The following is a 23,678-nucleotide window of genomic DNA, read 5'->3' on the forward strand; positions in this document are numbered from 1 at the left end:
TGAGTTATATCCTGTATTATACTCCAGAGCTGTACTCACTATTCTGCTGGTGAGATCACTGTGTACATACATTACATTACTTATCCTGTACTGATCCTGAGTTATATCCTGTATTATACCCCAGAGCTGTACTCACTATTCTGCTGGTGAGGTCACTGTGTACATACATTACATTACTTATCCTGTACTGATCCTGAGTTATATCCTGTATTATACTTCAGAGCTGTACTCACTATTCTGCTGGTGGGGTCACTGTGTACATACACTACATTACTTATCCTGAGTTATATCCTGTATTATACTTCAGAGCTGTACTCACTATTCTGCTGGTGAGATCACTGTGTACATTACATTACATTACTTATCCTGTACTGATCCTGAGTTATATCCTGTATTATACTCCAGAGCTGTACTCACTATTCTGCCGGTGAGGTCACTGTGTACATACATTACATTACTTATCCTGTACTGATCCTGAGTTATATCCTGTATTATACTCCAGAGCTGTACTCACTATTCTGCTGGTGAGGTCACTGTGTACATACATTACATTACTTATCCTGTACTGATCCTGAGTTATATCTTGTATTATACTCCAGAGCTGCACTCACTATTCTGCTGGTGAGGTCACTGTGTACATACATTACTGATCCTGTACTGATCCTGAGTTATATCCTGTATTATACTCCAGAGCTGTACTCACTATTCTGCTGGTGAGGTCACTGTATACATACATTACATTACTTCTCCTGTACTGATCCTGAGTTATATCCTGTATTATACTCCAGAGCTGTACTCACTATTCGCTGGTGAGGTCACTGTGTACATTCATTACATTACTTATCCTGTACTGATCCTGAGTTATATCCTGTATTATACCCCAGAGCTGTACTCACTATTCTGCTGGTGAGGTCACTGTGTACATACATTACATTACTTGTACTAGCCAGGTGATCACGTTGGTCTCATTAAGTGAACTGCACTGATGAGACTCCAACCCCTCTCTCTGCAAAGCCAAAGGATTCATGGGAAATGAAGGTAGCATTAGAAAATCATGTCTGTTCTGTAATATAAATCAGTATGCCTTGAAAACCTATGCCTGCCACATCAGCTAAAACAGGTAAGCACAAGGCATACACAAGAACCTCTACATTACTCTCTAATAATAACCAAAAATAAATAAAATGATTGTTTCCTGGAGTGCTTCTTTAACCATACATGTAAGGCCCCTATTTAAGCTATAGCTTAGGGCACACTCTGTATATACATGACTGTAATATTGTGGCTTTCCTGAGAAGCTACTGTTTGTAAACAAAGCAGAAATGAAAGTGTTGCTACGACTCGGAGATTTTCACCTCGTGAATCACTGTGAATTTCGGTGATGATGAGCGGCTGTTGTCTGAATGAAACTGAGCACTTGTAAAGAATAAAAGAAAAAATCCCCGAGAGCAAGTGGAGATGCCTCTACAGCAGTGTTTCCCAACTAGGGTGCCTCCAGCAGTTGCAAAACTACAACTCCCAGCATGCCTGGACAGCCGAAGGCTGTCCAGGCATGCTGGGAGTTATAGTTTTGCAACAGCTGGAGGCACCCTAGTTGGGAAACACTGTTCTACAGGCACAGTGCCCTGCTACACAGACCCCTGCCACTCGTGCTACACAGCGCCCTGACCCACGTGCTACACAGCGCCCTGCGACACGTGCCACACAGCGCCCTGCGACACGTGCCACACAGCGCCCTGCGACACGTGCCACACAGCGCCCTGCGGCACGTGCCACGCAGCGCCCTGCGACACGGGCCACGCGCCATGTTCCGCACAACCAGGGATCTTTTCCATGCTAAAACAAAAGCGATATACAGTGACCCCCCGACATCAAATCGACATACGATGCTTTTTTATGTCGGGGCCATCGCGTTAAGTGCTATCCGGCAGCGCAAAATGCTTAAGCTGCTGTCGGATAGCAGCTTAATGTTCCCCGTGTGGTGCGGTAAGTATTACTTACCCCTCCACGATGCTCCGGGGTGCCCTCCGGGTCCAGCGCTGGTCTTCCGGTGTCTTCTCGGCCCTTTCCGATGACGTCAATACGCTGCTGCGCACGTCATCCAATAGGAATGGTGTACGCAGCGGCGTAATGACGTAGCTATGCAGGCCCAGTAAGGCCTTGTGGAAGACAGAAGAGGACCGGAGAAGACAGCGGAGGACCGGAGAAGACAGCGGAGGACCGGAGAAGACAGCGGAGGACCGGAGAAGACAGCGGAGGACCGGAGAAGACAGCGGAGGACCGGAGAAGACAGCGGAGGACCGGAGAAGACAGCGGAGGACCGGAGAAGACAGCGGAGGACAGGAGAAGACAGCGGAGGACCGGAGAAGACAGCGGAGGACCGGAGAAGACAGCGGAGGACCGGAGAAGACAGCGGAAAGCCCAGCGGAGGCCCGGGGGTCACCATCGGGAGCGGCGGGGACACCATCTTGAGCGGCGGGAACACCATCGGGAGCGGCGGGGACACCATCTTGAGCGGCGGGGACACCATCGGGAGCGGCGGGGACACCATCTTGAGCGGCGGGGACACCATCGGGAGCGGCGGGGACACCATCGGGAGCGGCGGGGACACCATCGGGAGCAGCGGGGACAGGTGAGTACAGCTTCTTATACTTTACATTGCACGAATCCCTCAACATACGATGGATTCGACAAACAATGGCTCGTTTGGAACGAATTACCATCGTATGTTGAGGGACCACTGTAGATAGAAGCAATTATCCCCAGCCATCCTGATTACAGACCCAGCATCTATTGATTTTAACCTAAGGTCGTGTTCAAACATTCAGGTTTTTAATTGCAATTATTGAATACAACAGGAACAGATCACTAATGGAGGACAGATATCAAGGAAAGTTGGGGTACATTCCTGGCTTCGTATTCAATCATTAAAAACCTGAACGTGTGAGCAATGTACTAAGAGCAATGCAAAAACTGGCTGCAGCCAAACAGGTTTTTATTGAAGTATATTCACACTAAGCAGATGTATTGACATTTCCAAAACTAAAAATCAGTTCCATACATCTTCATGGGTTTATTTTATTTATTTAAATCTGTTGCAGATTTGCTACTGCAGATTTTGCTGCCCATTGACTTCAATGGGCAGAAAAATCTGCTGAAGCAAATTTGCACTGACCCATTGAAGTCAATGGTAGCAAAATCTGACCATGTGAATAGACCCTAAGATAGGTGCGTATAGTGCGTGGTCATCACTGGTGCACAGGACAATATGGGGGAGATTTAGCAAAGCCTGTGTAGAGGAAGAGAGATGCAGATGCCCATTGCAACCAATCAGATCGCTACAAGCAGATACACAGGCATCTGCGAGTCGCATGCAGTTTAGCTCAGGGAGCAGGGGAAGCAACCACGATGTCTACGAGTAAACTGCTCATGCGCGCGCGACTTGCAGATCCCTGTGTGTCCGCTCATAGCGGCAGATTGCTGCTACAGGAAGTCACGCAGGACACAACAGGGGGCTCACTCTAGGGACGGTTATCGGCGTATCCACAGTGTCAAATACACTGCGGATGCGCTACATGTGACTATACCCTAAGAGTGAAAGAAACGATCTGATTGGTTGCTATGGGCAACTGCACAACTCTTCCTCTACACAGGTCTTGATATATCTCCCCTTATTTGTATAGGTTTGGCTGGTAGAGGGAATTCCTGAGACGTGCCCCTGTTATTACGAGGTCATAAAGGAATATGGGGTTACAAGGTTTCCACAACTTTAGAGTGCATTCACACAGACAGGATCTGCTGCTGATTTTATGCTGTGTTCAGTCACCGAAATCTGCAGCACAATTTGTACCTGTGAACGCGGCCTTAGGCTAGAGCTTGACGGCGTCATAGGTCACGCAGCAGCAAATCACAAACTGGCTGTCACGTGTCACAGTAGCAATATTGCTATATCGCAAAGAAGTCGCATGCAGGCCGCAGTTGCATGTGACCTACCCTGAGGCTTATGCTGGCAAAGTCATGTGGGGCCACCTGGAAGTCAATAGGGAAATAATATGAAATGCCTACCTAAATGGCGTTTTTTAGGCTCAGTGGCATGCTTTAGGTATGGCTTTTTTGTGGAGTTTTTCTGCCATCAATGAGAAAAATATGCCATAGGGGCATGTATGTTGGCATTTATTCTGGGATTTTTCTCCCAGTTCTTCAATAGAAATCTAAGTCACATGATGATAAAAAATAAATATTATAAAATAATAATAATAAATAAATTAAGAAAAACATAAGGGATAAAATTACATGTAAAATACGCCTATACTAATAAAATTTAAAAAGCCATAAAAAACGGCATCATGGAAGAGAAAAATAAGGGAGCCGGTTAAAATTTTTGAGCCCTTTAACTCTAGGATACATCACTTACCCCCGTCTAGACTGCACGCAATTGAAACAAACCCTCAGCAGCAAGAAAAATTAGGTCAGGATGTGATTTGAAGTTATGGATGTAAACATGGAGGAGCCTTTTCTGGCACTATAATGCTGTCAGTTCTGGTCATTAGATCGGAGGCCAAGGCTTGCGAGCAAAATAGTGACGTAAAAAATACACTGGTATCACACTCGTATGAAACCCGCCTAAGCATGAAATAAGAATCCCGCCTAATAGGACACAATGATTTGCAAATTTCCAAAAACTGATCTTTCCCATTTACTTTCAAGCGTCCATCAATCCTGCATTATGTGAATCATTTACAACTCTCAAACATGGACTACAACATAATAGTGCCGTAACAAATGCACCGGTATTAGGCTCGTAAGAAACCTGCCTAAGCATGAAAGAAGAATCCCGCCTAACAGGACACAATGATTTGCAAATTTCCAAAAACTGATCTTTCCCATTAACTTTCAAACGTCCGTCAATCCTGCATTACGTGAATCATTTACGACTCCCAAACATGGACTACAACATAATAGTGCCGTAACAAACGCACCGGTATTACGCTTGTAAGAAACCCGCCTAAGCATTAAAGAAGAATCCCACCTAATAGGACACAATGGGGGAGATTTATCAACACCTGTGCTGAGGAAAAGTTGCCAAATTGCCCATAGCAACCAATCAGATCGCTGCTTTCATTTTTAACAAGGCCTCTGCAAAATGCAAGAAGCGATCTGATTGGTTGCTATGGGCAACTTTTCCTCAGGACAGGTTTTGATAAATCTCCCTCAATGATTTGCAAAATTTCCAAAAACTGATCTTCCCCGTTTACTTTCAAGCATCCATCAATCCTGCATTACGTGAACCAATTCATATTTGGCTTCCAACTACCAAACACGGACTACAACATAGTAGTGCCGTAACAAACGCACCGGTATTACGCTTGTATGAAACCCGCCAAAGGGTGCGTTCACACTGAGTAATTCAAGAGGAATTTACTCGAGTAATTCTCCGCTTAGAAATAATTAACCTCTGCTTTGCCATTGACTTCAATGTATTTTACTCTGCACTGTTCACACTGAGTAAATTCCGCTCGCGGAATTCCGTTCCGCTAGAAGAAAGAACATGTTCATTCTTCTTGCGGAATACGTGAAGCAGAAGTCCATTGAGGTCAATGGTAAAAAATGTTTCCGCATGGAATTTGCGCAGAAATAAGAACCTGTTCATTCTTATTGCGGAATACGCGAGCAGAAGTCCATTGAGGTGAATGGTAAAAATGTTTCCGCTTGAAATAGTTTCCGCATGGAATTTGTGCAAAATTTGCGCAGAAATTCCGCACAAACATTTTTTCATAAAAAAGGGAAATTCCAATTGGTGGTTGTAGTCCAGCAAAAAAAATTGTTGAAGTCCAGCAAATTTCACGAAAAAAAATTTAATTAAAAAAAACAAAAAAAAAAAAAAAAAAACGTAAATTCTACAGCGGAATTTTTTTTATCTTTTACCAAGGATTCCTCTCCTATTCCTCAGTGTGAACGCACCCTAAGCATGAAAAAGAGGAATCCAGCCCAATAGGACACAATGATTTGAAATTTCAGTGGGGTAATGTTTAGATGAGTTTAGTGTTTACCCATACGTGTGCCTCCAGCTGTTGCAAAACTACAACTCCCAGCATGCCCGGACAGCCGTTGGCTGTCCGGGCATGCTGGGAGTTGTAGTTTTGCAACAGCTGGGGGCAGCCATGTTGGTAAACATAGTATTGGTTGATGTTTTACCGTATATACGCCCCCTATATGTCCCCACCTTCATGTTTACATGCAAAACCTGACATACAAGGGGTCTACTTACTTCTTGATCCAAAAGCAAGGGCATATCCAGCATGCACATCTTCACCGGTTGCAGTAAGGCTTTCTGTAGGGTGAACGTTGGCTTTTGCTCCATCCTCAGGTCCCTTTGGTATCCCACCTCTTTCCCCTTTGTCTTCAGGCTCAGTCATTGACCTTTACGTTCCTCCTCAATGGATGTCGTACGTTGAGCAGTAACAGGTGATCCTCTTCCTTCGCGAAGATCATGGAGGTGCGAGTCTTCCCTTTAGATATTTCCCTTTTTCTCCCTCCAAGACATGAAAAGCTGTGATTCCCTCACCCCACCCTGCGAGCGTGCTACAACAAGCAAGGAGGATCCATCTCCAGGAGCTCATCTGTATTCCGCAGACATGGAACGGCCCCTCAGCCTGCAGCAATCACGATGCCCATGCCGATCCCCCCCTAAACACAGGGAACAATCCTACTGCATCCACTTGAACCTGCCGGCTGGGCCGGACTGCATTGCAGCTTTGTCTACTGGGCTGAGCTGTTTGACCAAAGAGATGGCAGGTGCTGATAATAGATTCTGGACGTCTGGTGCCAGGGTAAGGCCCACATGGGCGGATGTGGCCTTAGAATGGCAGATTGGGACCTCTTGTACAAAGTTGTGCTGTTTTTGGGGGGCACTAGACCAGGCACACATGGGTAGTAGTGTCCGAACGGATCCATTGCAACAACTTGCGGCCATCATTGCTGCGCTTGGTTGGGGAAAAAGCAGATGGTTAAAGGGGTACTCCGTACACTCCGACCCTAGACGTCTTATCCCCTATCCAAAGAATAGGGGATAAGATGTCTGATCGCAGGGGTCCCGCCGCTGGGAACCCCCGAGATCTCTCCGGCAGCCCTCCCTATCATCTGATGCATGAAGCGAACTTCGCTCCGTGCCCGATGATTAGTGATGAGCAGCATAGGCCATATTCGAATTTGCGATATTTTGCGAATATATGGAGGAATATTCGTCCCATATTCGCAAAATCCGCATATTCGTTATGTTCCTTTTTTTTTTTTTAAGTGAAAATTCGTAATGAAATTCGCAAAGTGCGCTAACGCAATTAGAACTTTCACCTAAATGAAGGGAGGGATCAGTGTCCAGTCTGGAAGTGCCAATATAGTCACATAAATATTCGCATAAATATTTGCATGAAATTTGAATAAAAATTTGCATAAAAACAAACAAATATTCATCATTACGAATATATATCACAATATTCTAAATATTCGCAAAATCACGAAGTGCCGATATTCGCGGTAAGAATTTGCATTTCGAATATTTGCGCTCAACACTACTGATGACTGCCGATGCAGGAGTCGGAGGATCGTGATGTCACGGCCCTGCCCCCTCGTGCCGCCACGTCCCGATCCCTTAATGCGTCTATGGGAGAGGGTATGGCGGTCATCACTATGGGAGAGGGTATGGCGGTCATCACGCCCCCTCCCATAGACTTGCATTAAAGGGGCGGGGCATTACATCACGATCCTCTGACCCCTGCATTGCCAGTCGTCAGGCACGGAGCGTATTTCCTTCCAAGCTACAGATGACAGGGGTGCTGCAGGAGAGATTGCAGGGTTTTTTAGCGGCGGGACCTCTGCGATTAGACATCTTATCCCCCTATCCTTTGGATAGGGGATAAGATGTCTATGGGCGGAGTACCCCTTTAAGGCTATGTTCACATGGTGGCATGTCCACTGACAGCGGAGCGAAGGCACGGTCGGAAATGCGCCGTCTCATCTCATAGATGGCAATGCATTTCCGTGCGGACTCTGCAGAAAGAATAGAGATGTGTATTCTGTCTGCGGATTTCGGAAATTCCGCCGTGTGCACAGTGCAGCAGAATCCCATTGAAATCAACGAGATAAGTTTAGGATCAGATGCACTTAATGACAGTATCATTGCACTATTTTTTTTATTTCTTGGTATATATCTGCTACATGGAAACATTCACTATACCAGTGCTTACCAAGCAGGGTGTCTACAGCTGTTGCAAAACTACAACTCCCAGCATGCCCGGACAGCCAACGGCTGTCCGGGCATGCTGGGAGATGTAGTTTTGCAACAGCTGGAGGCACACTTATTGGGAGTCGCTGCACTTTTCAGCTGTCAAATACATAATATTCTTAGAGATGCTGGGACTTGCGGTTCATCACGTGGACGGTCGCGCTGCTGTTACCTCTGCACACGTCTGATGCATTGAATTAACCGCACTTATTGATCCTGTTCCAGAAACAACGCATCCGTAAAATGATGATGCAAATAAAGGGGACAGCGGTGTTACCACGGTTACCAAATGGACGTCAGCTCTGGCCCTGCAGGTGAGGGATCGAAAATAACACAATAAATGGCGCAAGGTCACAGGTAAAATGGCAACAAGATGCCAAAGACACAGCTGGACGCCAAGAGGATACACGTGTGGCCGCAGGATATCCTGCACATACCGCTGAGCTGTTAGTGTCCCTCGCCAAATTTTTATTAAAGTTGGACGTGAAAATGAAAAAAAAATGTTTTTCACTAAAATGTTGGTGTTATCCCACATTTTTCATTTTCAGAAGGGGTAATAGAAGAAAAAGCCCCCTAAAATTTGTAACACCATTTCTTCTGAGTATGGAAATACCCCATAGGTGGATGTAAAGCGCTCTGCAGACGCACAACAAGGCTCAGAAGAGAAGGAGCGCCATTGGTCTTTTGGAGAGAGTATTTGGCTGGAATTAAAGGCCATGTGCGTTTACAAAGCCCCCATTGTTCCAGAACAGTGGACCACCCCCAAAATTTGGAAACTACACCCCTCGCGGAATGTAATAAGGGGTGCAGTGAGCATTTACACCCCACTGGCGTTTGACAGATTTTTTGAACAGTGGTGCCCACTGTTCCAAAGATCTGTCAAACGCCAGTGCGGTTTAAATACTCACTGCACCCCTTATTACATTCCGCGAGGGGTGTTGTTTCCAAAATGGTGTCACATGTGGGGGGGCCCACTGTTCTGGCACCATGAGGACTTTGCAAGCACACATGGCCCCCCGACTTCCATTCCAACCAAATTCTCTCTCCAAAAGACCAATGGCGCTCCTTCTCTTCTGAGCATTGTAGTGCGCCTGCAGAGCACTTTACGTCCACATATGGGGTATTTCCATACTCAGAAAAAATGTTACACATTTTAGGGGGCTTTTTCTTCTATTACCCTTTGTGAAAATGGAAAATTGGTGTAACCCCAACATCTTAGTGAAAAAATGTATTTTCATTTTCACGTCGAATTCGTCAAACACCTGTGGGGTGTAAAGGCTCACGGTACCCCTTGTTACATTCCTTGAAGGGTGTAGTTTTCCAAAAAGTATGCCATATGTTTTTTTTTTTTTTTTTTTTTTTTGCTGTTCTGGCAAAATGGAGGCTTCCTAAATGCAACATGCCCCCCAAAAGCCATTTCAGCAAAATTCACTTTCCAAAATCCCATTGTCGCTCTTTCCCTTCTAAGCCCTCTAGTGCACCCACAGAGCACTTTACATACACATATGAGGTATTTCCTTACTCAAGAGAAATGGGGTTACAAATTTTAGGTGACATTTTCTTCTATTACCCCTTGTGAAAATGAAACATTTGGGGTAACACCAGCATTTTAGTGAAAAAAAAAAAAATATATTTTTACGTCCCACTTTGTCAATCACCTGTGGGGTGTTATAGCTCACTGTACCCCTTGTTACATTCCTTGATGGGTGTAGTTTCCCAAATAGTGTGCCAAGTGTTTTTTTTTTTTTTTTTTTTGATGTTCTGGCACCATGGGGGTTTCCTAAATACAACATGCCCCCCAAAAACCATTTCAGCAAAATTCGCTCTCTGTGTCGCTCCTTCCCTTCTGAGCCCTGTATATATGAGGTATTTCCTTACTTGAAAGAAATTAGGTTACACATTTTGGGGGGCTTTTTCTCTTTTACCTCTTGTAAAAAAAAAAATTATAAATAAAAGGGGGGGGTCTACAAGAACACGTTAGTGTAAAAAATGAAGATTTTGAATTTTATCCTCCGTTTTGCTGCTATTCCTGTGAAACACCTAAAGGGTTAACAAACTTTTTGAATATCATTTTAAAAACTTAGAGGGGAGCAGTTTTTATAATGGGGTCCATTATGGGGTATTTCGAACATAAAGACCCTCAAATTTACTTCAAAACTGAAAAATTCAGATTTTTAGATTCAGTATATTGCCCACCGTGTCTTTAGTGACTCCGCACACATGTAATGAGGCTGAAAGAATGAACATTTTCAGGATTCCTGGGTGTCCACGTGTCCTGATGTGTCAGCCAATATCCACAGGGTGTGAGCAGCACATGGAAACACGGCCTGACAACAAAATAAACATCTCCGAGCCACAAAGTCACTGAGCTATTATAGATCTATAGATCTGCCACCCAAAATATCTATAGATCTGCCACCCAAAATATCTATAGATCTGCCATCCAAAATATCTATAGATCTGCCATCCAAAATATCTATAGATCTGCCACCCAAAATATCTATAGATCTGCCACCCAAAATATCTATAGATAGGAGGATGAATACAGGACACATACACACAGCACTCTATATGTGGTGGCCCAGTATGGGAGTTGTTACCCAGTACCCTTGCTGTCCTGTCAGGCAGCCTCCCTGCAGTGTCCCCTGCCCCCCCCCCCCCTGCATCTGTTCTACTGTAATTGTATATTATTCCCTATGTTATGTATATAAGAATGTTATCTCATATCTATCCATCTATTTCATATCTATCTATCTCATATCTATCTCGTATCTATCTATCTCATATCTATATGTCTATCTATCTCATATCTATCTCGTATCTATCTATCTCGTATCTATCTATCTCGTATCTATCTATCTCGTATCTATCTATCACATATTATATCTATCTTTATTTATCCATCCATCTGATTCTTTTATGGTGGTATATAGAGACTTTAGCTCATATAGTGTAGGTGACTAGTAGTCTATTTGTGGTATTGTATGTTAATCACGGGCCGAGTGCGTCACTTGCTGCGTCTCTGACATCTCTGGACGCCCGGGAGATAGTGACAGTCGTGTTACCTTGAGGACATCTTTGGGTGGCAGATTCTCCACATACCACCAAGGCCGCATGGTGTGACCTCATCTGGGCAGCTGAAGGCTTTGTATGGGAGAGGCCACCACAAGGCACATAGTGAACATTGCAGAGGACACAAAGATATTTCAGGTGCGTTGGTCACGTGACTCCTTCCGTTTCCACATTCTGGTTATGAACCACTCCTGGCCCTTTTTCTATGATTATTGACCCATAACAGCGACGCTTCACACCTTATCTGTGCGTATTTCTGTTTTACAGGATTTCTTTACCTCATTGTTCACAGAGAAGAGCTTTCTAGTTTTTATTTCTTTTTCATATATTTTCTTACAGTCACCATTGGTATTAACAACCTGATGAAGCAAGGGAATCTCATGAAATGCATTGTCCATAACAAAATTATTATTTTGGTTTATTTATACCGCTTGTCAGTCATTCCTATGCCCCTCCGGCGCTATTATAAGCATCTACTTTTTGAAGGTTCATCTGGATTCTCCATCTTCATTCAGACTGGTAAAAACAAGACTTAGGAATTTCTATATTCTTGTATATAGGAACAGTATTATAGTAGTTATATTCCTGTATATAGGAGGCAGTATTATAGTAGTTATATTCTTGTATATAGGAGCAGTATTATAGTAGTTATGTTCTTTTATATAGGGGGCAGTATTATAGTAGTTATATTCTTGTATATAGGAGCAGTATTATAGTAGTTATATTCTTGTATATAGGAGCAGTATTATAGTAGTTATATTCTTGTATATAGGAGCAGTATTATAGTAGTTATATTCTTGTATATAGGAGCAGTATTATAGTAGTTATATTCTTGTATATAGGGGGCAGTATTATAGTAGTTATATTCTTGTATATAGGAGGCAGTATTATAGTAGTTATATTCTTGTATATAGGAGGCAGTATTATAGTAGTTATATTCTTGTATATAGGAGCAGTATTATAGTAGTTATATTCTTGTATATAGGAGCAGTATAATAGTAGATATATTCTTGTATATAGGAGCAGTATTATAGTAGTTATATTCTTGTATATAGGAGCAGTATTATAGTAGTTATAGTCTTGTATATAGAAGCAGTATTATAGTAGTTATACTCTTGTATATAGGAGCAGTATTATAGTAGTTATATTCTTGTATATAAGAGACAGTATTACAGTAGTTATATTCTTGTATATAGGGGCAGTATTATAGTAGTTATATTCTTGTATATAGGAGACAGTATTGTAGTAGTTATATTCTTGTATATAGGAGCAGTATTATAGTAGTTATATTCATGCACATAGCCAGTATTATAAATACTATAATATTGCTCCCAAAGTAGAAGAATATACCTACTATAATACTGCTCCTATATACAAGAATATAACTACTATAATACTGCCTACTATATACAAGAATATAACTACTATAATACTGCCTCCTATATACAAGAATATAACTACTATAATACTGCTCTTATATACAAGAATATAACTACTATAATACTGCTCCTATATACAAGAATATAACTACTATAATACTGCTCATATATACAAGAATATAACTACTATAATACTGCCTCCTATATACAAGAATATAACTACTATAATACTGCCTCCTATATACAAGAATATAACTACTATAATACTGCCCCCTATATACAAGAATATAACTATAATACTGCCCCTATATACAAGAATATAACTACTATAATACTGCTCATATATACAAGAATATAACTACTATAATACTGCCTCCTATATACAAGAATATAACTACCATAATACTGCCTCCTATATACAAGAATATAACTACTATAATACTGCTCCTATATACAAGAATATAACTACTATAATACTGCCTCCTATATACAAGAATATAACTACTATAATACTGCTCCTATATACAAGAATATAACTACTATAATACTGCCTCCTATATACAAGAATATAACTACTATAATACTGCTCCTATATACAAGAATACAACTACTATAATACTGCTCCTATATACAAGAATATAACTACTACAATACTGCTCCTATATACAAGAATATAACTACTATAATACTGCTCCTATATACAAGAATATAACTACTATAATACTGCTCCTATATACAAGTATATAACTACTATAATACTGCTCCTATATACAAGTATATAACTACTATAATACTGCTCCTATGTACATATTTCTCTATAACTAAGCTGAAGGATTTTTGCGTTCTCACAAGACATTTGCTCCAATCAGGAAACGGTTTTCCTCGAATATTATTTTTTTGGTCTCTGATAAGAACATTCTGTAAACATTACGCAGAATTCTGTCGTATTTTCGGTGATATTATCAGCTTATGTTTTTCAAGGACACACAAAATACAGGAAGAAGAGAGAAGTGATATCTCTTGACCTCAACACCTCACAGGAAACCCCAGTATCCGTTCCGCACCACACGGGAAAGAGATGGCGACAGACAGACACCGCAAACGCACCCAATGTGGGTGACGGGTCACGGTACATACCAAACAACACAAGCGCTGACATCAGCAGAACAGACCACGACCCTGACACTTGTTCCCCCTGAGGATGTGAGAGTGACAAAGCGTTACAAACAAAAATAGTGGCGCAGAAAGACGGTCAGAGTCCCGCTTTATCTCTGGTATTACACAGTGTTCCAAATTATTATGGTATTTAAGTTATTATAGGATTTTAGTATAATATGCATTTAGATTTTGGTGGTTTAAGGCCCCTTTCTCACTACAGGTATCATCCTGTACATATCCTCCGTAATTACTCCCGGAAAAAAGTCCTGAAAACGTCCAGCAAAAAATCCCATTCATGTCAACTGTTTTTTTTGACCATCCTTTTGCATCAGGCATGTCCGTTTTTTACCAATGTCCGTTATTTTTGCCGGCACAAAAGACGGCGCATGCACTAATTTTTGGTCCGGCAAAAAAAATTGTGCAAAAGAGGACATTAAAATTTAACATTGAAGTCTATGGGAACCGGATGTTAAAAAAATAAAAAATAAAAACATCCGTTATCATCAGTTATTGTCAGTTTATTTTTTTTTATTTTTTTTAACGTCAGTTTTTTTGTACTGAGCATGCTCAGTACAGCTTTACAAAAAAAATGGTTAAAAACCTGATAAAAAAAAACGGATGCAACTGGTAATAACGGATGATAACGGATGAACATCAGGTTTTTTAAAGAAAAAAACTAATAAAAATAACAGCTGATGGTCATCAGTTATCATCCGTTATTACCAGTTATTGCATCCGTTTTTTTTTTTCACTTTCCTGCGTTATTGTAAAATAACCCCAGTAAAAAAGCAGGATGATACCTGTAGTGTGAAAGGGGCCTAAAGAGTACCTGTCACCAAAAAAAACGTTTAATAGTGTTCCTTGTGTAATTCGCACTTTCCCATTCACTTGCTTTTAAAATTATCAACATAAATATGTTTAAAATGTAATAGAAAAAACGGCCAATAGGTGGCTCTGTTCTTGTCCCTGTTACAATTAATACAGTGAGTTCGGTCTCCTCCCGGCCTGGCAGGAGTCCAAACTCTGGAAGTGCTTCTCTGCACGGAGCTTGATTGACAGCTGCACAGAAAGTGAAAGCTCCACGGATTCTCACAAAAAGCTGCACAGAATGAAAGGAGAGTCTCACTGATAGCAGCACAGACTGAAACATGCACAGAGCCTGAGGTCTTCTATTCATCACAGCACTGCAACCATGTGAGGGCAGAAGTGGTCCCCCAGAAGGCTTCAGTGATGTCATGCCTGCTGGGAAACACCCACTTTCTCCTGCTGGGAAATTGCACGAAGAAGAGAAAGAAGAAAGGTAAGATACACAGCTTTTTAAAGCTCTGAAATTGTTTTTAAGGGCGGGAGGGGTGTTAGGAGTAGTTAGGGAACATAGCCTGAGGTAGTTGAGAACAGTTTATTTGGTGACAGGTACTTATTAAATAAAGAAAAAGTGTTTGTTTTATTCTCATGCCTGGTCCCAATCTCATACATCAGTGTTCTTCAACCAGGGTGCCTCCATCTGTTGCAAAACTACAACTCCCAGCATGCCCGGACAGCCAAAGGCTGTCCGGGCCTGCTGGGAGTTGTAGTTGTGCAACAGACAGAGGCACCCTGGTTGGGAAACGCTGTCATACACTTTTGATAATTAGTTTGATTTCCTGCCTATATTTCACATTAATTCTCTGGCTTTACAGAGAGAGGGTGTGGAGTCTGATCACTGCACCTGGACGTTAATTAGACTGCTGGTGATGGAGGCCACCCAGGTAAGCTGATTAGACTCATAAGTGGGTTGGGGTCAGTTTACACTGTCTGCAGATTTGATGTTTTTTTTTTGTTTTTTTTAAAGAAAAATATCGCCATGAGGCAAAAGGTTTAGGGGTCAGAAAGTTTTGCAACAGAACTATGAATGCTCTAGGTCAGTGTTTCCCAACCAGGGTGCCTCCAGCTGCTGCAAAACTACGACTCATAGCATGACTATGCACAGAATGCTGGGAGTTGTAGTTTTGCAACAGCTGGAGGCACACTGGTTGAGAAACACAGCTTTAGATACATCAGCTAAGAGGACAGTATTACATATGAGAGGCTTGGATACACCAGTTTAGTAAACAGTATCATAAATTATAAGCTTAGATACACCATCTTAGCAGACATCACAAATCATAATCTTAGATACACCAGCATATCAGACAGCATCATATGATGATCTTAGATACATCATTTAGCAGACAGTATCATAGACTATAAGCTTAGATACACCAGATCATATATAAGCTCAGATACAACAGCTTAGCTGACAGTATTAAATATGATAAAGGTTATATTAACCAGCTTAGTAGAGAACATCACATATGATGAGCTTAGATACACCAGCTCAACAGACAGTATTATATATAAGCTTAGATACACCGGTTTAGCAGACAGTAGCATATATAAGGTTAGAAACACCAACTTTGCTGACAGTATCATAAATGATAAGCTTAGATACTGAGGCCATGCAGACATGATCATATATGATAAGCTTAGATACACCACTTTAGCAGGCAGCATAATATGATAAGCTTAGATACACACACTTGGCAGACAGTATCATATAGGATAAGCTTAGATACACAGGCCATACAGACATTGTGATACATGATAATCTTATATTCACCGGTTTGATTGACAGTATTATATATGATAAGCTTAGATACACCAGTTTAGCACACAGTATCATATATGATAAGCTTAGATACACCAATTTAACACAGTGTCATATATGATAAGCTTAGATACACCAATTTAGCACACAGTATCATATTTGATAAGCTTAGATACACCAATTTAGCACACAGTATAATAAATGTTAAGCTTAGATACATCAATTTATCAGAAAATACAATTATATAGGCTTAGATACACAGGCCCTGCAGAGAGTATCACTATTGATGTGTTATGAAGTGTAATTCTCTGATATTTTAGGTGGCTTTCCCCTTTAAGTATTCTTGCCCGATCTAAGTTTATCTGGGAATCTTTGTGTCCGCCTAATAAAACATTTTTAACTATGGATATATTTGTGCCCTCTCCAGGTGGCACTATAGGAAGCTGCTGCCAGAGTCACGGCCAGGCACAAAGAATAAACTCTATTTTTATACTTGCTAACGAAATATTTTGGCTCATTCCTTTACATAAGAAAACTCTAATCTGTATATATAAACTATTCTCATTGTCTCAGGAAAGAAATCATCTCCGCATCCCTCCTCCCCCCTCACACACTTGGCACTGACCTATTCACTATACTTCCTGCCTGACAATAACAGGAAGATCCCATCCAGAGGGAATAGAGGGGGGGAGAGTTCCTGAACATAAAACATGGGCTGTGGCGTGAATTCTGCTGGATTTCTCCATTTTATTTTTTTGCGGATGTAGGAGACAACAAAAGATAAAGTGACGGTGATGGAATTGTCCATTGTTGACATCCACAGGGAGAGGAGGAACCTGCTATGGCAGGGCAGGGATACATTGTGTCAGCTTTGTGTATTCCTGACCTCATATATTTTACTACTTGTTGCGGATAGTTTAACCTTCTCCTCTCCACAAGTTAAAGGGGTTATCCATGAATTTTTTTTTAAATATCTCAACTGGCTCCAGAAAGTTAAACAGATTTGTAAATTACTTCTATTAAAAAATCTCAATCCTTTCAGTACTTATGAGCTGCTGAAGTTGAGTTGTTCTTTTCTGCCTAAGTGTTCTCTGATGACATGTGTCTCGGGAACTGTCCAGAGTAGAAGCAAATCCCAATAGCAAACCTCTTCTACTCTGTGCAGTTCCCAAGACAAGCAGAGATGTCAGCAGAGAGCACTGTTGTCAGACAGAAAACAACAACTCAACTTCAGCAACTGATAATTATTGGAAGGATCAAGATTTTTTAATAGAAGTAATTTACAAATCTGTTTAACTTTCTGGAGCCAGCTGATATATATATATATATTTAAAAAAAAGTTTTTTTTCCTGAAATACCCTTTTAATATGTTCTGGAGACTATCAAAGAGAAATTGCCTTAAAGGGGAACTCCTCTATCCTTTTAAAGAAGCACTCAGTAAATTCGTACTTTTATAGTGCAGCATAGGCTATTATTAGGAAATAATGTAGTGTTTCTTATGCTTACCAGTTTTTGCAGATGTGGCAGGCATGGGCGTGGACAGCCATAATGATCACTGAAATTACTTCATAATGCTATCTACATTTCCCATGGATCATCTGACTTTGCAGAGAGAGGGGGTGGAGTCTGATCACAGCACCTGGTCATCTAATTAGGCTGCTGGTGCTGGAGGTCACCCAGGTGAACTGATTAGACACATAAGTGGGTCAGGGTCAATTCACATAATGTGCAGTTTTGATGCATTTTTTTGCTTAAAGGGCATTTTTAGAAAAATATTACCATGGCTTTCAAATTTTTTTTAACCATCTGCCCTGATAACAGCAGTGATTCCTAACCAGGGTGCCTCCAGCTGTTGCAAAACTACAACCCCCAGCGTGCCCGGACAGCCTTTGGCTGAGAGTTGTAGTTTTGCAACAGCAGGAGGCATACAGCCCATCCGAGCATGCTGAGAGTTGTAGCTTTGTAACAGCAGGAGGCATACAGCCCATCCGAGCATGCTGAGAGTTGTAGCTTTGCAACAGCAGGAGGCATACTGGCCATCCGGGCATGCTGTGAGTTGTAGTTTTGCAACAGCAGGAGGCATACAGCCCATCCAAGCATGCTGGGAGTTGTAGTTTTGCAACAGCAGGAGGCATACAGCCCATCCGAGCATGCTGAGAGTTGTAGCTTTGCAACAGCAGGAGGCTTACAGCCCATCCGAGCATGCTGGGAGTTGTAGTTTTGCAACAGCAGGAGGCATACTGGCCATCCGGGCATGCTGTGAGTTGTAGTTTTGCAACAGCAGGAGACTTACAGCCCATCCGAGCATGCTGGGAGTAGCAGCTTTGCAACAGCAGGAGGCATACTGGCCATCCGGGCATGCTGAGAGTAGGAGCTTTGCAACAGCAGGAGGCATACTGGCCATCCGGGCATGCTGGGAGTTGTAGTTTTGCAACAGCTGGAGGCCTACCGGCTATCCAGGCATGCTGGGAGTTTTAGTTTTGCAACAATGGGAGGCATAATTGCTCTGGGGGCATGCTGGGAGTTTGAAACAGCTAAAGGATCACAGGTTGTCTGGGCATGCTGGGAGTTGTAGTTTTGCAACAGCTGGAGGCACCCTGGCTTTCCAGTTATGGTTGGCCATCTAATAAGGCTGCTGGTGATAGTTCAGCCAGTTGAACTGATTAGACTTATGGGGGTCAGTTCACATTATGCGCAGTTTTGATGAGTTTTCTTGCACTAAGTGTGTTCCATGGCAGAGAAAAGTAATTTGACCTATAATCCTAATACTAGAGAACGTGTTCTGCATTTGCAATAGAAAGCTTCCGCCATAGAATTTTATAATCCTTTTTCAGCAATTTCCCAATATGTTCTTCCAAATAATTCCAGCTCCCCCTGTCAGAATGGCCGCCCCCTCCGCACAGTAATGCGCCCCCTCTATCAGACTGATGGATCCCGCAGCCGTCCAGCGGTGATGACATGTGACCTAGTTTCTATGGAATGAGCAGGATTCGCTCTCTGTAATCTGAAACACTGAAACAAGAGCGAAAGTTAAAAAGTTACTAATTTACACCCCTTCTAGTGTCTATCAGCTACCGCATTCTTATTATAGGGTTTATTCCCATTGGGCCCTGCACCCATAGTTGGGGTTGTAGTTTTACTACAGTTGGAGGCATACTGGCTGTCCTGGAATGCTGGGACTTGTAGTTTTGCTACAGTGGGAGGCATACTGGCTGTCCTGGCATGCTGGGACTTGTAGTTTTGCTACAGTGGGAGGCATACTGGCTGTCCTGGAATGCTGGGACTTGTAGTTTTGCTACAGTGGGAGGCATACTGGCTGTCCTGGCATGCTGGGACTTGTAGTTTTGCTACAGTTGGAGGCATACTGGATGTCCTGGCATGCTGGTACTTGTAGTTTTGTTACACTTGGAGGCATACTGGCTGTCCTGGCATGCTGGGAGTTCACATAATGTGCAGTTTTGATGTATTTTCTTACTCAAAGGGCATTTTTAGAGAAATATTACCATGGCGATCAAAATTTTTTCCCATCTGCCCACCTCATTGATGACAATAGTGCTTCCCAACCAAGGTGCCTCCAGCTGTTGCAAAACTACAACTCCCAGCGTGCCCGGACAGCCAAAGGCTGTCCGGGCATGCTGAGAGTTGTAGTTTTCCAACAGCTTGAGGCATACTGGCGACTCGGGCATGCTGAGAGTTGTAGTTTTGCAACAGCTGAAGGTATACTGGCTATCCCTGCATGCTGGTAGTTGTAGTTTTGCAAAAGCTGGAAGCACGCTGGTTGTCTTGGCATGCTGGGATTTGCAGTTTTGAAACAGCTGGAGCCACACTGTCAGGGAATACTGGGAGTTGTAGTTTTGCAACAGCTGAAGGCATAATGGCTATCCGGGTATGCTGGGACATGTAGTTCTGCAACAGCTGGAGGCACACTGACTGTCCTGGCATGCTGGGAGTAGTAGCTTTGCAACAGCTGGAAGCACACTGGCTATCTGGGAATGCTGGGAGTTGTAGTTTTGCCACAGCTAAAGGCATTCTGGCTATCCATACATGCTGGAGGCATAATTGCTGTGTGGGCATGCTGGGAGTTGTAGTTTTGCAACAGCTGAAGGGAAACAGGATGTCTGGGCATACTGGGAGTTGTAGTTTTTCATTAGCTGGAGGCCCACTGGCTGTCAAAGTATGCGACGAGTTGTAGTTTTCCAACAGCCCAAAGCATACTGACTGTCAGGGCATGCTGGGTGTTGTAGTTTTGCAACAGCTGGAGGCACACTCATTGGAAAGTACTTCTCTGTATCAAAGGTCTTCAGATCTTGTTGAACTACATGTTCAGCATTGCCGCAGTCATGTGAGCGGAGCTATAAGAACACATACAGCGGGTGTCCGTACCCCAGAATCCATATGAGCGTCAGTCAGGAGAAATGTTCCGGATTATTCTGCCGGCGGCCCACCAGCTACCCTGCAGGAAAGAGTGGGCGCGCGGCAAACGCTTATTTTATCAAAGTATAATTTTAGCAACCGAAAAACTTCTCGACGAGTCTAGAAATGGAAACTTTCGCAACTTTTAAGAGACAAATTTGTCACAAAGCAGAACAATATATAATCAGCAAATTCCAGTTTCTGTAAAAAAAAAAAAATTGAAGATATATTTTTAGTATAATACAGTGTTTCCCAATCAGGGTGCCTCCAGCTGTTGCTATATTACAACACCCTTGACAGTCCGGGCATGCTGGGAGTTGTAGTTTTGCAATATATTAGGATCACAATAACCAAATGTAGTGTTTCCCAACCAGGGTGCCTCCAGCTGTTGCAAAACTACCACTTCCAGCATGCTTGGACAGTTTTTGTTTTTTTTTTGCAACAGCTGGAGGGATGCTGGGAGTTGTAGTTTTGCAACATATTAACATGACCTTGACCCAAGTGCAATGTTTCCCAACAAGGGTGTCTCCAGCTGTTGCAAAACTACCACTTCTAGCATGCCAGTACAGGTGTTTTATTTTTATTTTTTTGCAACAGTTGGAGGGACGCTGGGAGTTGTAGTTTTGCAATATATTAGGATCACAATCACCCTAATGCAGTGTTTCTCAACCAGGGTGCTTCCAGCTGTTGCAAAACTACAACTCCCAGCATGCCCGGACAGCCTTTGGCTGTCCGGGAATGCTGGGAGTTGTAGTTTTGCAATATATTAACATGACAATTACCCAAATGCAATGTTTCCCAATCAAGGTGTCACAATTTCAACATTTGAGAGACTATAGCGCCACCCAGTGGACAAATTAGCATAAACTTTTCCATTGCAGCTAAACAATATGCTAAGTAACACTGCTTCACCAGAGAGAATTACACATGATAGGGGGAGATTTATCAAAACCTGTGCAGAGGAAAAGTGGAGCAGTTGCCCATAGCAACCAATAAAATCACATTTTTTTTTTTCAGGGCATTTTAAAAATAAAAGAAGCAATCTGATCGGTTATTACGGACAACTGCTCTACTTTACCTCTGCACGAGTTTTGATGAATCTCCACTGATATGCTTAGATACATGGCTTAGCAATCAGTATCACACATGACAGGCTTAGATACACATGGGGCACATGAAAGGGTTAGACATCAGTTTAGCAGATTGTATCACATAGGATAGGCTTAGACACAGCAGCTTTTACATACAGTACCAAACATAATAGGCTTAGATACACCATCTCAGAATACAGTACCACTGATGATAAGCTGACATACACCAGCTCAGGCTTAGATACACCGACTGAGAAAACAGTTATTTAAATCATAGATATTTAAATCTAAGCATAGGCTTAGATTTAGTAGGTCATCAAACGGTATCGCACATGGAAGGCTTAGATACAGACTTGCCGGGAAAACAGTATTGCACTTTATAGGCTTAGATAAAGCAACTCAGTAGACAGTATCACACATGGTAGATATACACTGCTCAAAAAATGTATATTAGATAAAAAACACATCCTAGATCTGAATGAATGAACTAATCGTATGAAATCCTTTCCTCTTTACATAGTTGAATGCGCTGACAACAAAATCACCAAAAATTATCAATGGAAATCATCAACCCCTGGAGGTCTGGATATGGAGTCACACTCAAAATCACAGTGGAAAACCCCACTACAGGCTGATCCAACTTTATGTAATGTCCTTAATACAAGTCCCAATGAGGCTCAGTAGTGTGTGTGGCCTCCACGTGCCCGTATGACCTCCCTACAACGCCAGGGCATGCTCCTGATGAGGTGGAGGATGGTCTCCTGAGGGAAGTCCTCCCAGACCTGGACTAAAGCATCCGCCAACTCCTGGACAGTCTGTGGTGGATGGAGCGAGACGTCCCAGATGTGCTCAATCGGATTCAGGGGAACGGGCGGCCAGTCCATAGCATCAATGCCTTCCTCTTGTAGGAACTGCTGACACACTCCAGACACATGAGGTCTAGCATTGTCTTGTATTAGGAGGAACCCAGGGCCAACCACACCAGCATATGGTCTCACAAGGAGTCTGAGGATCTCATCTCGGTACCTAATGGCAGTCAGGCTACCTCTGGCAAGCACATGGAGGGCTGTGCGGTCCCCCCCCCCCAAAGAAATGCCACCCCACACCATTACTGACCCACCACCAAACCGGTCATGCTGGAGGATGTTGCAGGCAGCAGAATGTTCTCCACGGCGTCTCCAGAGTCTGTCACGTCTGTCACATGTGCTCAGTGTGAACCTGCTTTCATCTGTGAAGAGCACAGGGCACCAGTGGTGAATTTGCCAATCTTGGTGTTCTCTGGCAAATGCCAAACGTCCTGCACGGTGTTGGGCTGTAAGCACAACCCCCACCTGTGGACGTCGGGCCCTCATACCCCCCTCATGGAGTCTGTTTATAACCATTTGAGTGGACACATGCATATTTGTGTGCTGCTGGAGGTCATTTTGCAGGTGTCTGGCAGTGCTCCTCCTGCTCCTCCTTGCACAAAGGCGGAGGTAGCGGTCCTGGGTTGTTGCCCTCCTACGGCCTCCTCCACACAGTACTGAAATACAACTGTGAACATGGCCATAGCTCCCAGTGAGGTGAATTGATAGCTTGTGTATGAGATGCAGCAATGAATAAATCACATGCATGAGATTCTCTATACATACATGAGAAGTCTTTTTCCTTAAAGGGGT

General features: G+C 42.7%; 1 protein-coding gene across 2 annotated transcripts in view; it reads right to left on the reverse strand.

Moving 5' to 3' along the window:
* Positions 1-23,678, reverse strand: part of RALGDS (ral guanine nucleotide dissociation stimulator) — a 137,861-nt gene that overhangs the window by 104,207 nt on the left and 9,976 nt on the right. The window contains exon 1 of one of the 2 annotated variants that reach the window (XM_056539396.1): positions 6,269-6,575. The exons of the other annotated variant lie outside the window; for it this stretch is intronic. Coding sequence (XP_056395371.1) covers positions 6,269-6,361 — 93 coding nt within the window. The 5' untranslated portion in view covers positions 6,362-6,575. Of the gene's footprint in view, positions 1-6,268; positions 6,576-23,678 lie in introns of those variants that run through there. 2 annotated transcript variants of the gene reach the window in all.

This window comes from Hyla sarda, chromosome 9 (assembly GCF_029499605.1).
Source record: "Hyla sarda isolate aHylSar1 chromosome 9, aHylSar1.hap1, whole genome shotgun sequence".
Lineage (NCBI taxonomy): Eukaryota > Metazoa > Chordata > Amphibia > Anura > Hylidae > Hyla > Hyla sarda.